The sequence below is a fragment of the Mytilus trossulus genome, chromosome 10 (assembly GCF_036588685.1).
Source record: "Mytilus trossulus isolate FHL-02 chromosome 10, PNRI_Mtr1.1.1.hap1, whole genome shotgun sequence".
In the NCBI taxonomy this organism is placed as follows: domain Eukaryota; kingdom Metazoa; phylum Mollusca; class Bivalvia; order Mytilida; family Mytilidae; genus Mytilus; species Mytilus trossulus.
The window spans coordinates 65221252-65237256 of record NC_086382.1 but is presented as its reverse complement, the minus strand read 5'-3'; the positions used below and the strand labels follow the sequence as shown (position 1 = coordinate 65237256).

Genomic DNA, 16005 nt, shown 5'->3' with positions numbered 1-16005 from the left:
TGGTGTATTCACTTTTATGAACATTTACCATTAAATAGCAGGTAAAAACAAACAAAAGTCTATCAAATAACACAAGAAAAGACAGTGGATTGTGCATGCATTTTATTTTTGTGTTTGATTTTGAGGCATATGTAGACAAAAGAAGATAGGGTATAAGTGCCAATGAGACAACTCTCCATCCAAGTCACAATTTGTAAAAGGACATAATTATTGGTCTTCAATATCGAGCCTTGGCTCACACAAAGCAGCAAGCTATAAAGGCCAGAAAAATTACAAGTGTTAAATAAAGGCAACAGTAGTATGCCGCTGTTCAAAACTCATAAATCCATGGACAAAAAACAAAATCGGGGTAACAAATCAAAACCAAAACCGAGGGAAAACCATTCAAACAGGAAAACCATATAGTAAAATGCTTAGCTGAGCACATCCTGATATGACAAAAAACGAGAAATGAGAAATACTTATGAACCACATCAACAAAAGACAACTCCTTAATAACTTCAGACTCCTGACTTAAGACAGGTGCAAACAATTGCAGCGGATTTAAACATTTAAGTAGGTACCAACCTTCACCCTTATCGGAAACAATAGTGTAACATCACAGCATAGAAAGACATATGGCCAAGATAAGATATAGGAGCATTTTTTGCACCGATTAAATTTGTTTAACCCACGATTTTGTAGGAAAAGTCAAAAATACAATTTATAAAAGCATTGACCTGTAGATGTTTGGAAATCACTGCCTATGAATTTTTTTTTTTTGATCAGCCATGCTGGACATATGTGATCACTCTGGATTTTGAGAGGGTGCAGCATTCTAAGTTGAAGACATGTCATGAAAATAATATGTTATTTGTACTTAAATTAAGGAAAGGTTGGGCTAACAACTTCTTCATTTCAGATATGCACTTGCATAAAATTCTCAATCTTTTGGCAATGTAATAGACATTTTATAGTGAGATTATGGAAATTAGGTAACAATTTAGTTATTGATTACGAATTATAGAGAGTTATGCCTCTTGGAATGTAACTGAAATAAAAAAAAATGCATTGTTAGCCAAAGGGCTCTCATGTGTTCAAAACTAACTAGATATTTATGAAACTTGAATCATAGGTTTAAATCATCAATGGCACCGACAAGATAATAAAAACCAGTGCTAATCAGTTATATTTTCAGAGAGTGATGCCCTATGAAAATATAAAGTATATTAAAAACAGCATTGAAAGCATTTTAAAGTGTACAATTTTTGCCATACTATTATCAAACTTATATGAAAGGTTTATTTCATTATCGTCTTAGAAAATTTTAAAAGCAGTGTTGATTAAATACTTGAAAAGTTATGCCCCTTGGAAATAAGAAATACTTGTTTAGATAATTTTAATGTTTTCAATTCCTGTAGATTATTCCTTGACATGGACACACGAAAAAGTTTTGCTTAGCATTTGTTGCTGTAATACATATTTATTCGTTCATCATTTTGTCCATTAATAAGGTCATTAGTTTTCTCGTTTGAATCGTTTAAGATTTGTCATTTCCGGGCCTTTCATAGCTGACTGTGCTTTAGACTTTGTTCAATGCTGATTGTCAAACTGTGACCTATATGTGTTAGTTTATGTGTCATTTAGTATCTTGTGTAGAGTTGTATCACTGGCAATACATCGCATTTCCTTATTTTTATATCAGAACACAATCATAAAAAAACAAAAAAAAGGAAAAATCAAGCACAAGAAATTCTGGCTTTGTTTGTACATCTGGTGATTTAACAAAGATTGCCGCCATAGCTTAAAAACATGGGATAAATGCAGTTTTTGGCTAATATTTCAAAACCCTACTGCAGTAAAATCAAAACTGACATGGGTAAATAAAGGCAACATTAGTATACCGCTCTTCAAAATTCATAAATCGATAGAGAATTAACAAATCCAGGTTACAAACTTAAACTGTGGTAAACGTATCAAATATAAGAGAACTACGACACAATAGAAATACAACATTAAAATGTAACACACACAAAAACGAACTTTAATAAAACAATGGCTATTTTCCTGACTTGGTACAGGGCATATTATGAAAAAATGGTGGATTGACCCTGGTTTTGTGGCATGCCAAACCTCCTGCTTTAATGGCAATGTTATTTAAAACATTAAAATTACAACATTACATGACAGGAATGTAATACAAATAAATGGGAGAAAATATAGGACAGAGAAACAAAAGAATTATAGCCAACAAAAGTTACCAGGTTAAAAAATTAACGACTTATGGGTGAAATAATAAAAAGTACAAATTTTTTAACGAATATTTCAACAGCGGTATACTACTGTTGCCTTTATATATAACATACTTTGTAAACATTTTTTTTATCAGAACACATATAACTTTTAAATTGGCAATATTTTAATACCTGTGTAATAAAAACTAAGTTGTAGAAAATGTGTATTTTATTTTTTGAATTGAAGTACATGCGTATGACTAACAATGTAATGCATCCCTTACCTTGCTTATCAATTGATAGATCGCGTCATCGGTTTTACCAGAACATCAATCGTATCATAAATGTATACGAACATTGACGAAATATAACAAGAATTTTCAAGTATTTTAGCTAAGTAAGTTTATTTATTTTACTAAAAAGCATATAAATTTATATTGTAAACTTTACTACTAAGTTAAATGTTAATACAAAAAATTTTGAGATATAGGCGTTGAGCCATTTTTATCAGATATAATTATGTCGGAGGCTATTTATAACCTGCAGTTATATAACCTAATACACTGTACATTATCAACTTACACCAACCACTATTCTATTTTAATGTTATATAAACATGATAAATGGCCATTTATGTATACTGATTTACAACCCAATCGCAGTATATACCAGTGTTACATCTTGCCGAACACACAGAATGTCTAGCCAATTCCAAAGACAATGCATGTTCTACGTGCGTTTCATCTATCATGTCCATCATTTTGTGGGCATGACAAGCCGTTTTTAAAATTATTTAATTTCAAGAAATCTTAGATACAAAATAAGATATCTAATAAATAAAATAAAATATTTTGTTTTCAAGATGGGATACATTATTTAATTGAAGATGATAATATATCTTATTAACCTTACAAGATCTCTTATTCTTATTCACTCAAATATATAAATATTTTTAAAACTTAATAAGATATCTTATACAGTTTATTAGATATCTTTGATTTTTAAAGATATCTTTTAAAGTATATAAGATATCTTATTTACAATATTAGATATCCGATAAGCTTCTTTAAGATATCTCATTATTTGGTTATTCGATATATACGATATATATTTTGATATATGATTATAGATTATTACTTACATGGCATTTTCCATATGGCCCTGGTATTAGCCATAGACTCCCATATCAAGCCAGAGGGCTTTAGCCCGAGGGCTTGATATGGGTCGTGGGCTGATACCATGGACCATATGAAAAATGACATGTAATAATCTATTTATCATATATTTTTAAGCAAAAGAAAATAGATAGCTTACATCAAATTATGTTTGATTTTTTCTTCAAAAATCAAAAAGATGTTTAACGAAAAAAAAATAATGTATCACTGTGAGTTAAAAAAAAGTTCGTATCACAGTACAGTAGATAAACAACGTTTTGTGAAAAGTTTCAGAAATAATTAACAATAAATATATTAATTCTAAGAATTGCAAACATTAAAAAACTTTAAAGTGTTACATTACAAATGTTAAAAATGCTTAAGAAGAATCCTATATCGCTACTCATTCCAGTGTGGCTTCATATATTTTCTAAATTCTTTATGACGTCAAAATTTTACGAACACTTTTGTCCATGGATTTATGAGTTTTGAACAGCGGTATACTACTGTTGCCTTTATTTTTTGTGATTTCCTCTTTGATTTCTACCTTTTTCTCCTACAGCAGATTCGTAACTTTCTCAATTTCTTTTCATTGTGTTCAACTTGTTTACAAATAGTCTTTGATTAACAGGTAACCGGAAGTTAAACTCGGGGGCTTGATATCGATTTCGAGGGCTGATATCGATATCGGCCCCGAGGGCTGATAACCAACATTGACTTCCGGCTATTATTGGCCATGCAAAAACGTACATATCAGTACAAAATATGTGATAATATATCTTATCACATGTTTGTTACGAATACGTCGGGTTTTGCATATGTAATAACCTCAAAATTGCCCGGGGCAAACAGCAGGTTATTGGTTATTGTGTCCTGATTCCAAATAACGTGACGTCATTGCATCCTCAATGACACGTTTGTGATATAATGTTTAAGATTTTATCTTTTACGTTTCAGTAAATTGTTTTAGTTGACTCTTTTTTCTTTTTTCTTCAGAACTTAAGTATGTGATAAAAAGATTATCACATGTCTTTTCCATATTAGCCCGGGTATCATCCCTCGACCCATATCGACCCTCGGCTTAAGCCTCGAGGCCGATATGGGTCTCGGGATGATACCAGGGCAAAGATGGTAAAGGGAATGTTATGAACTATACTTATTTGATTTATAGACATCTTATAAAGTTTGAAAGATAGTTCTTTGAGATTACTTATTTGATTTAAAAAAAATCCCAAACAGATATCTTATTTACTATTTAAACTATCTGAATAATGATATAATTTATATGTAAGATATTTTTTTAAAATATATAGTTATCTTATAAAACAAGATATATATCTTATTTAGTATATTTGATATCTTTTTCAATAAAAACATATCTTATTAAGTTTTTAAGATATCGTTAAAAAGATATTAGGTTTAGTTTATAAAAAAAACCCAGAATATCTGTTTTACTAAAATAAATATATAACTTATTTAAGGAAGCACAATACAAAGATTTGTTTTACTTACAATCACTAACCTTTGTTATTTATGAATGTCGAACAGCGGTATACTACAGTTGCCTTTATTTACAACTTTAATTTTGAGTATACTTTGCAATGTTTTTGCAAACGTGTTTGTAACAGTTATTCTTCTATAGCTAGAAAAAGTAAAATCACAAAAATACTGATCTTAGGAATATTATAACATTCAAATATGTTTAAATTATAGTATGCACATGTACAACATGTACAATAAAGGAAGTAAACTCGTCCATCCTATACATTTAAGTGTTCAGTTGACATTCCATTTCCATCTGGTGCCTTTTCTGCTTTATGTTTTATATGTTTGTAATGCTCTAACACAATCAATACAACCTTCTTAACCAACGTTGACAATGACTCTTCAGATGATAATATTCATTTAATTAAGGACAAACTGGGCAAAATAAAACGTCTTGCACTTTTACTCACTAACGAAAATAGAGTTTCAGGAATAGACATAGAAACGACGTAGACGCAAAATCTCAGTACAATTTGATACCAGCAGTCGCATGTAGATAAAATGGTGACCATCGCATTCACTAAAACGAGTTAAAAAGATAAAAAGGTTTAGAAATTGCAACAAAGTAATGAACATAGATAACATTCACCCCAGAGTGCTGGATAAAATGGCAATTAAATAATTATATTCTACTATTGTCAACGGTTAACCGTTCGAACGACCGAATACTGAATATCAAAAACGCTAACCGGTTGACCAGATTTGTTTTTGAATTCTAATAGATTTGATATACATTTGTATTGAAATCTTTAAGTAGTTGTGTTTTCTTTAAAAATTGTCGTCGTGGTAATTAATTTGACTGATCAATTGTCCAGTATATTGATTGGTATTGTTAATGATTCAAAAATATGAAATTAATTAGAACGTGTCTCTCAGATCGGGACAAGATCTTAAGGAAACATAATTAGTTTTTTTACAGTAATTTTTAATCAGTTATACGATTAAATTTTACGATTTACTTCATTATTTCATTATTTCATTTTTGTTTTTATATTGTATAGACCTACATCCGAATGTGCAATCCCCTTCGTGCAAGTACTTTAAGCTAAATGCTAACTCAAAAACTGTAAAAAGCAAACCAACGTGGATGTAATCAATGTAGACTTGATGGTACGAATATCAGGATTAATCAATTTTAATTGAAACACCTCACATTATTTTTGGAGACAACAAGACAAAATGGAAGAATCATCGGTTTTAGACATATTCAATTCTACGAGATCAAGAGTTTTTTTTTTCAATTTGAAGCTAGTACAAACGCCATAGTTGTTACCGTGTATTTGATTATTAAAAGTCAAACTTCGACATGAATCTTCACAGACAAGCCTTGTAAAACCAACGGTCAAACTTCAATTCATCGTATTATAAAAAACGTAATTGTATGACTTAAGGTCAAGTTACAGTAAATGGGCTATGTCACAGATTTCAGTAACATTTGGCATACAACTCTGACTCGATGAACTTCAATTGAAAATCGAACAAAATATTGCGTTTATCTCAATTATCATTTGAAATATTACTGATTGAATTCTTACAAAATGGGTGAACATTTGTATAGAAAGCACATAAAATCGGCGAAAACCCTTCTAAAATTTGTCTTAAAATCGCCAAATCTCTAATTCTACTCCATAGATTTTTCTTAAAAAACTATATGTTGTTGATACATAAATTTCCGTTATAATGATGCAACATAAAGATAGGGTCACCAACTTCGTTCTTACGGTATACATCATTCAAAGTTGCGTTCTTTGTGAAAAAGTCCAATAAAACGTCGAAATTATCGTAACGTTATCGCGTTGCAGGCCGAAAAACGTTGATTTTTGACGTTTTTCACTACCAACGAGGTAACAAATTAAAAACGAAGTCGGTGACCCTATGATTATTTTATATCATTAAAACAGAAATTTATGTGTCAACAATATATAGTTTTTTAAGAAAAATCTATGGAGTCGAATTAGAGATTTGACGATTTTAAGACAAATTTTAGAGATTTTTCGACGATTTTATGTGCTTTCTATACAAATATTCACCCATATTAAAAGAAATCAATCTGCAATTTTTCAGATAATAAAAGAGATAAATGTATTATTTTTTCGATTTTCAATTGTAGTTCAACGAGCCAAGGTTGTATACAAATTGTTAGCAAAATCTGCGACATAGCCCATTTACTGTTCCTTGACCTTAAATGGAATGTAGTCACATTGACACTCATACCAGATCTTCTTATATCGATGTGTAGGGTACTAATGATAAGGCCTTCAAACTTTAATTCAAACTATCGGCTAACCGGTTAATCGGTCGAACGATTATATGAGTAACCGGTTAGGCAAACGTGTACGATTTGACAACACTAGTTCTACTGAAAAGAGAAAGATAATTAACATCGCTTTTCGCTCGAGATTCCAAGTGTTGATTTGGGAATAGAAATATGGTCACCCCTTGACTTCTCCCGTTTGTACAGTAAAACTCTATTCAATTCTACAGTCCATACTCTGCACGGAACGTATTAATACATAACTATGTCCATTCAGAATAGACAAGTTAACGCTGATGTCCCGATGAAGGAAGGGTGTCATGCACGCTACACGTAAAATAACTCTTTTACCGGTTCGTTGGTGGCATGATTTAATTCAGCATTTCTGCCCCAATCCAATATACTCTCATTTTCCAAAAGTTATCTCCCTGAATATTAGCATGCTCTTTTATTTACGTTAAGCAACATATTAAACCAAAACATTAATCAATCTATTAATCAAATAATCACTCAAGACCTTCATTAAAAACAGTTGTCATGATTTTTTTATTATTTTTTTGATTGTCCGTTTATCTAATACAGTATGAGTATACTGATCATGACCGTCATTGAAAGATCAATATGAGTCTTCATTTTACTGAAAATTATTTTTTTACTTTCAAGATTTCAAGATTCAAGATTCTTTATTTCTTAAACACCATAAAGATACAATGGTACAAAGAAGTTCATCAAAAGTCATATAACATAACACAAACACACATGACAAGATGAGATGAAAATATCAAATAATACATGATAAACAGTATAGTAAAGAAGAGTGGTGATTAACCAGGAAGACTCACTTGAAAAGTTATAACCCTGATAAATTTGCACAGCTTTTTCAACTTATTTTTAATTTTTAACTGAAATAGTTTTTCAAATTTTAGTATGTTACATCTGTGCAAGAAAAAAGTATCCAAATATTGTGCTCGAAAATTTGCCAAAGAACTACACTGCAAAGTGTAATGAAATTCATCACCAATCTCGTTACAATGACATAAGTTACAATATCTAAGGTTTCGCTCAATCTTATTCCATCTACCAGTTTCAATGGGTAACTTATGGTTACCCGTACGAAATCTACAATATGTTATTCTATCTTTATCATTTAAAATATTCAGATATTCCTCAAATTCAAAATTTTGTTTATACAATTTGTAGGCCAAACCTTTTGGCGAACAGTCAATATCAGCTCTCCATTTCTGTTGAAACTGATCAAATAACTTTTGTTTTAAACTAATACCCAACCACTTAGAATTAAAATTTCCTTGTGACAACCATATATTGCTGTATCCACATTTATCTAATATATCTTTAATGCATTTCAACCAATCTGACCTAAATTGGTTGTCCGAATTTTTCAAGAACACGTATTTGTATAGTATTTTAGCAATCCTGTTATCATCCCCATTAACCATTTTTGACCAAAAATTAACCATACGCAGCTGTATATATAAAGACATGGGATAAATACCAAGTTCACCATAAATCATAAAATTGGGTGTCGACTTCTTAAGGTTTAATAATAATTTACAAAATTTTAGGTGCACTTTTTCTATAATATCAGTATTACTGAAACCCCAAATCTCACACCCATACAGGAGAATTGGCTTCACAATTTTATCAAAAAGATCATATTGTGATTTCACTGACAAGTTGTGCAACCTCCCCTTTTTCAATACTTCATACATTGCTTTATTTGCTTTTCTAACTAAAATCTTCTTAGCACTCATAAAGCTACCTGTTCTTGAAAAATTCAACCCAAGATATGTCAATTCATTGACTATCTCCAATGCATTTCCGTCATATATAAAGTTAATATTTTGGGGTAATCTACCACCAGAAAAAATTATAATCTTAGTTTTACTTGTGTTAACTTTTAATTTCCAGGTACTGCAATATTCAAAGAACATATCTAATTGCAACTGTAGATCGGATGCATTATCCGAAAATAACACTGTATCATCTGCGTATAATAACACAAACAGTTTTAAGTAGATATCAAACTCATTCTCTATTTCATCAGTAATGCAATTTAAACCACATACATTTTTTTCTTCAATAAACTGTTGAAGGTCGTTCAAATACAATGAAAATAAAAAAGGAGACATATTTTCACCCTGTCTTACACCGATATTGCATGAAAAGTATTCTGACATTTCACCATTATACATAATACGAGATTTAATACCAGTGTACATATTAAAAATTACATTATACATTTTACCGTTAATATCATTCACAAGTAATTTATGCCAAAGACCCTTTCTCCAAACAGTATCAAAGGCTTTAGCAAAATCTACGAATGCACAGAATAGTTTCTTTTTCTTATTTTTCATGATACTAATAAGCATGTAGATAACAAATAAATTATCTGTAGTAGAATAACCTTCTCTGAAACCAGCTTGATTCTGACATAGTAAACAAAAATCATCAGAAAATTTATTCAAACGTGAATTCAAAATAGAAGTAAATAATTTCCCAAAGCAGCTTATAACTGTTATAGGTCTAAAATTGCTAGGATCATGTTTGTTACCTTTATTTTTAAATAAAGGTATAATATTTCCAGAAAGCCAATTTTCAGGGATAGTTCCACTGTCAAATATAATATTAAAAAGTTTCACAAACACCTGTGACATAACACTAAAAGAGTGTTTTAAATATTCATTTACAATCATATCATCACCAGAGGATTTATTATTTTTTAACTTTCTCAAAGATTTTTCAATTTCCTCTTCTGTAATAGGTGAATTTAATGTAACATTTAAATCTTTTACATTGTTCAAATTTTCTAAAACAATCTCTTCATCTTCAGAATTTCCTAAATTTAAGTTCTTAAAATAATCAAACAAAATATTAATAGGTACACATGGATTGTTTCCCCTTTTACCACCGTTCAAAATCTTCCAGTATTCTTTCGGGTTAATCGATCTTAAGTTTTCTATCTTGTGTCTAATTTTCTTTCTATGTTTACGAATGCTCTTATCCATTACTCGCTTATAACTCTTTTCTAGTTTCTTTGTTTCATTCACTCTGTCGTCAGTATTGTTTCGCTTAAGTTTTCGTCTACTAGACCGAAACTTTTTTCTAGCTTCCTTACATTCGCTATCGAACCATGGTTTTGATTTTTTTATATTTTGTGTATGCTTACGTCTTTTAGTAAATGTGCCGAAAGTAGACTTTGCGGTGACTTTACTTTGAGGTGGCACATGCTGCAGAAAATCGAAAAACGAGCATCTGCTTACTTCTTTCATGCTAATCAAGTATACTAATGGCAATGTTTTCACAAGAAGAGGAAAACTATGTACGAATAAATTGTTTGCTGACGGGAATTTCACCAAATGCAGTGCGTACATATTTTGACAAAGAATTTCACCCTTCCTGCCTTTACGCTTCAATTAAACAGGAATACACCAAGCTGAATGATCTGAAAAAGCAAAGAGTTATAAATGTAGCTCAGTGGAATCTTCTTTATCCCAGAGGAGGCAGTAAGTTTTGTTTTTTAAATATCTATGATAAAACCAAGAAGTAGTTTATATTTGACTCTATATATCTATACGGAGCTTATTATTTGTCGAAACGATAGTTCTTTTCTTTTGAGGAAGGTACCCTGGCGAAAGCAAGTTTCACTTATCTAAAAATCATTTAAGCTTACTTTTGAAAGTTTGCTGTTTTCTTGACATATTTCCACATATTTGATTAACATTGCAAAAATGCTTTTTATTGGAATACACAATTTAAAAACATCATTCAAACGAAATAACAAAATGTAGTTGTAACATTGTGTATTTCAGGTAGCATCATTTACCAATTTATTCCGAATTATTTTTTTCCTACGATCAAACTAGATTTGATTTCTTTTCTATCACTTTTTTTTCAAAGATACTCCAAGTTCCAAACAGTTTGATGTAACATTAATGATTACCTTAATCAGACATCTTACCAAAATTAGTCATCCAGGACGTGGATATGAAGTGCTTCCTCAACCAACGGATACAACAACTGGTGATGATTTGGCAAGAATTAAATATTACAGAAATCATATAGCACACTTAGACAATGCTACATTGGACAGCTCATTTTTTAACCAGGCATGGGACGACATTTCTAACGTATGTGTATCTATTTAACAAACTATAAAGGAAACAAAAACTATAACAAATCTTAAAAGAAGTTTATTCAATTAAAATATTTATGTACATCCAAATGTTGATTATGTACTTTTTTACCCTTCATGTGTCTGTACCATTACTGCTACAATACTATTAGAACGTTATTACTATCCTATATTGTTTTACAGGCTGTAGGCAGATTGGGAGGTAAAGTATTGCTTGATGAGTGCAAAAGTTTAAGAACTAAAACTCTTGATCAATCGAACCACGAGATAATTAAGGAAATCAACCAGGCAAGAAAGGAGATGCAAGAAACAAAACGTGACGTTGTCACTTTGAAAATGTCCTTCGATTCGCTGAAGATAAACTATACCGATCTCAATCATGACCATAATGAACTAATTGAGGACTATGGTACTTTACGAAACGACCACGAGAGAACGAATAATACAGTTGTTGAATTAAGACAGACATATGCTGATACACTGCCACGGGGTTTAAGAGGTAATTCTGTTTGCAAATCTTGCACACTGATAGCATATATTTTTCTAAAAATATGAAATCGATCCAATGCACACAACTCATGCTTCGAGTACAACTCTAATTATGTAAAACCAAAGACTTTAAATTGATACAATTCATTTATAGAAATTGAAACTCATTAAACATAACCATGATGACGTAGCTATTACTTTTCGAAATGTAAACAGATATATTGTATAAGCAACTATATGCCTTCATGGTAATGTCATATGTTCTTAGATACAATTCATTTATAGAAATTGAAACTCATTAAACATAACCATGATGACGTAGCTATTACTTTTCGAAATGTAAACAGATATATTGTATAAGCAACTATATGCCTTCATGGTAATGTCATATGTTCTTAGATACTATACTCAATAGGTCAGTTAAATTTTGTGTAAGGAATGATTGTAAGATGTCCATGTCTATGTCGCATGATTGTTATTGTCTGGACCTTAGATTTGTATGATTTATTTTTCAAATCAATTTTTCATGGTGATGTCGCTTTCTAATATACATTGAATAACAAGTCACATGTATTTGGTAAAAGGATAAAAGAAAGATGTACCATAGTTTAAAAAAAAAATCAACCACCAAATGTTCTTACGAATTTCATCGTTCTTAGAAATGGCCTAGGAGCAGATATTATTGTTTACAATTATAGGCCTGGTACCTTTGATAACTATTTTTAGTTCTATACATTAACGTTCAGAAATTGTATAGCCGACTATTCTATATAAATCCGTTATACAGGTACTAAAATGGGTAGATTGACAAATCAGTGGTCGGGTATTTCTTTTTATTTTACAAGTGGTTATGAACCTTTTTGAAGCATATCTTCTGTAAATTCGAAGACTCACCACGATATTTTATATGTTGTTTTAGCGCTGTCCGTTCGGACCAAAAATTTTGTTGAATCTTCCAAGAACTTATATACTATAGTTTTGTATGTTAAGTGCATACGATATAGTTTCAGGGGAATTAATAACGTTGCAAACATAAAATGTTATTTTCGCGACGTCAAACTGTGACATATCGGGAAAAGATGAATTTTTCGACTGATTTTTATCATTCAAACTGATTTAATTTGAAAACGAGTGCATGGACCCCTTTTTTTTAAAACGACATTTTGTTGCATTTTGCAGGGAGATTATGTGGACCAAATTTTATTAAACTGTAAATAGTGCAATTTTTAAAATTTTGATAAATGTACAGCAAAAAATGACGGTTGTATTTCTCAATTCATGACCATTTGATAAATATGAGTTATTTCTGAATAAAAAATGCATACAGTTTTAGGATACTTATAAAATACAGAAATTACAAATTATTTAAGGAATAACAATTTATTTTTATCTTTTAAAACAAAAACAGTCCTAATTTTTTTTCGAAAGGGAAAATACGACCACAAATCAGAATTTTGAGCAAATATACAAAATTTCGACCTTATTTAAATCAAAAAGTAGCGCATGCAGGTATATTATTTTTATTACATATTTGATTTAATCAGGTAAAACATAGCCTGCATGCAAATATTCATCCAACTTTAAATACGGGACTAACTCTGTATCGCATGCCCTTAACATAACAGTTATGCAGACGTCTCTCTAAACGACTTCATATAATGTGCTCAATTTTAGTAGGATAGTCCACCATGGTAATATACAGACTTTGTTTACGTTTGGTTCTGCTCCTCTGATTTTTGCAGAAATTACTAGCTTTGAAAATGTCATGTTATAATAGTTAAACGGAATATCATTCTCAAATTTACCCACTTCTAAAACACTTTTAAAATGGCTTTAATCATTATTTGCGAGTGCGGTCATTCGTTGTTTACTAACTTTATTTTATTTTTCAGCAAAAACAAAGCGTACGTTAGAAAATTGGGTGGAAGATGCTAAGATGCACGTAGAAACGCAGAAGGACAAACACATTTTCGAATGTATAACAAGACATCAGTGTGTTCTAGTAACGGGTAGTTTTGGTATAGGAAAGACTTCAACCATAAAAAACGTAGCTCTTCGAATGAATGAAAGTGGTTACGACGTTATTCCGGTCATAGATGATCCGAGAGATATCTTGAATTTTTACAATCCTAATCAAGGAACATTATTTGTAATTGACGATTTTTGTGGTAAATATACATTGAAATCTAGTCAGTTCGAAAGATGGAAAAATTTTACAGATGATATATTATCCATAATAGAGGGCGGAAATTGCAAGATTATTGTATCATGCAGATTACAAGTGTACAATGATTCAAAGTTCAAAACATTATCTGTTTTTAAAAATTGTATATGTAACCTCATGTCGGACAATCTGTCCTTGACACACACGGAGAAAAGTGAAATTACTTTCTTATTTTTGAGATCTGATTCGTCTAAGATTTGTAAATTGCAGAACATTTTCAATTGTTTCCCACTTTTGTGTAAACAATTTCATGATAATCCAACATCGGACATCACACAGGTCTTCACGAATCCTTCGCCGATCCTTGAAACCGAAATTAATCAATTACAGAAAGGACGAATATATGGCAAATATTGTGCTTTAGCTCTCTGTGTCAAATTTGAGAATAGTTTACACGAGAATGTATTGACAGGCGATATAGATAAGAAGACCAGAAGCCTTTTTAAGAACATGTGCGAGAAATGCAATTTAGATAGAGGAACATCCAGGCTATTACTGAAAGATGAGTTGGATTCATTAATTGATACATTCTTAATAAATGATCATGGATGTTATCGTTTCAAGCATGAACAATATTTTGAATTCTTTCGGTGTTATTTTAGTCAGATATAAGTAAGATTATTACAATGACAACAGTTCAGACAGCTATCCCAACGATATGTATTTATTTGAATGGTTTTTGTAAGACTAAAAGTCATAATAAACGAGTGACCGGTGAAAAATAATGTTATTGTAATTCTTGAACCAATGCATACAAACATCATATAATTAGTCTTCTGTGCATGATTTTATCAATCTTTTTGCCTAAATGTCGTATAATCGTCAATTTTTTTCAATCGGTCACAAGCCGAAGTTTAACGATTGTTACCTGTTTGTCAACAATAAACAAAATAGGTATGGATATTGAGCACGTGTTTAACATTTACCAGATAATAGTTTATTTTAAGGACATCCGTATTGCGATCACCGGATTTTTACGAGATGTGTCACACCGAGGAAGCAATTAAAATAAAGTAAACTTCTTCTAAACATGAACATATCAAAGAATTTTCTGCAGGAAGAAGTATATGTACATAAGTTTTATAACGAAAACTATCCATTGAGTTATAAAAAAACATATGCATATTTTTTTTTAATTTGAGGTTTCTTATGACTTTAACTGATTTTAAAAACTCGACTATTTATAGGCAAGACAATACTTGGTCATGTTTTATTAAGATTTAAGCCCAAGGCGTAGAAAAAACCCGAATATAAGAATTTGACAGCAGGTAAATTGAAACAATCAACATAGTAATCACCATGCAAATTCGAATACATATTTATGTATAGTAGGCGTTCGATTCATAACTTTTTTTAACTATTTTGATCTGAGCGTCACTGATGAGTCTTATGTAGACGAAACGCGCGTCTGGCGTGTAAAATTATAATCCTGGTACTTTTGATAACTATAATCATACAAATCCCGAATTTTGACTGAATTTTGAATCGCATCATTCAGTCATACGGATTCAATTCCATATGAATGCAACCCATTTTATTTGAACCCAAGAATTATCTCTGCCCCATAATTAAACAACACTATATTTACGCATTGTTCGTGTTCTTAGTGCAAACTGTTGTTTTAAAGAATCAAAAACGATGTTTACCTTAAGCTGGGGTCACACATTCACGATTTTTACTACCGTTCTTGACAGGACCATTCCCGATTAAAATTTATTAAAAGTCTGATCAAGATCCTGTGAATCGTGGATGGAAATTCAAACTTAAATTAAAATTTGTAAAAAAAATAATTTGATCACGACAACAATCAGATAGTGTTCAGGAAGCACCGATATTCAACCGTTTCTAAGCGAATAAGTCCCGATAATCCCGTTCTAAATCCGCTTCTAATCCGATTTGTATTTTTCGCCAGGTAAAATTCGACCGAGTCTGTCTCGACTGCGTCTCGACTCTACCGAATGTAACCCGAC

At 31.0% G+C, this 16005-nt stretch overlaps 1 protein-coding gene across 1 annotated transcript; it reads left to right on the top strand.

Moving 5' to 3' along the window:
- The first annotated feature begins 2552 nt into the window (after nt 1-2552).
- LOC134688380 (uncharacterized) lies at nt 2553-14943 on the top strand. The gene is made up of 5 exons (XM_063549062.1): nt 2553-2610; nt 10408-10693; nt 11088-11317; nt 11506-11821; nt 13704-14943. Exons 2-5 carry the CDS (start codon nt 10477-10479, stop codon nt 14645-14647), a joined length of 1707 nt encoding a protein of 568 aa, XP_063405132.1. The 5' UTR covers nt 2553-2610; nt 10408-10476; the 3' UTR covers nt 14648-14943.
- Nucleotides 14944-16005: the final 1062 nt, after the last annotated feature.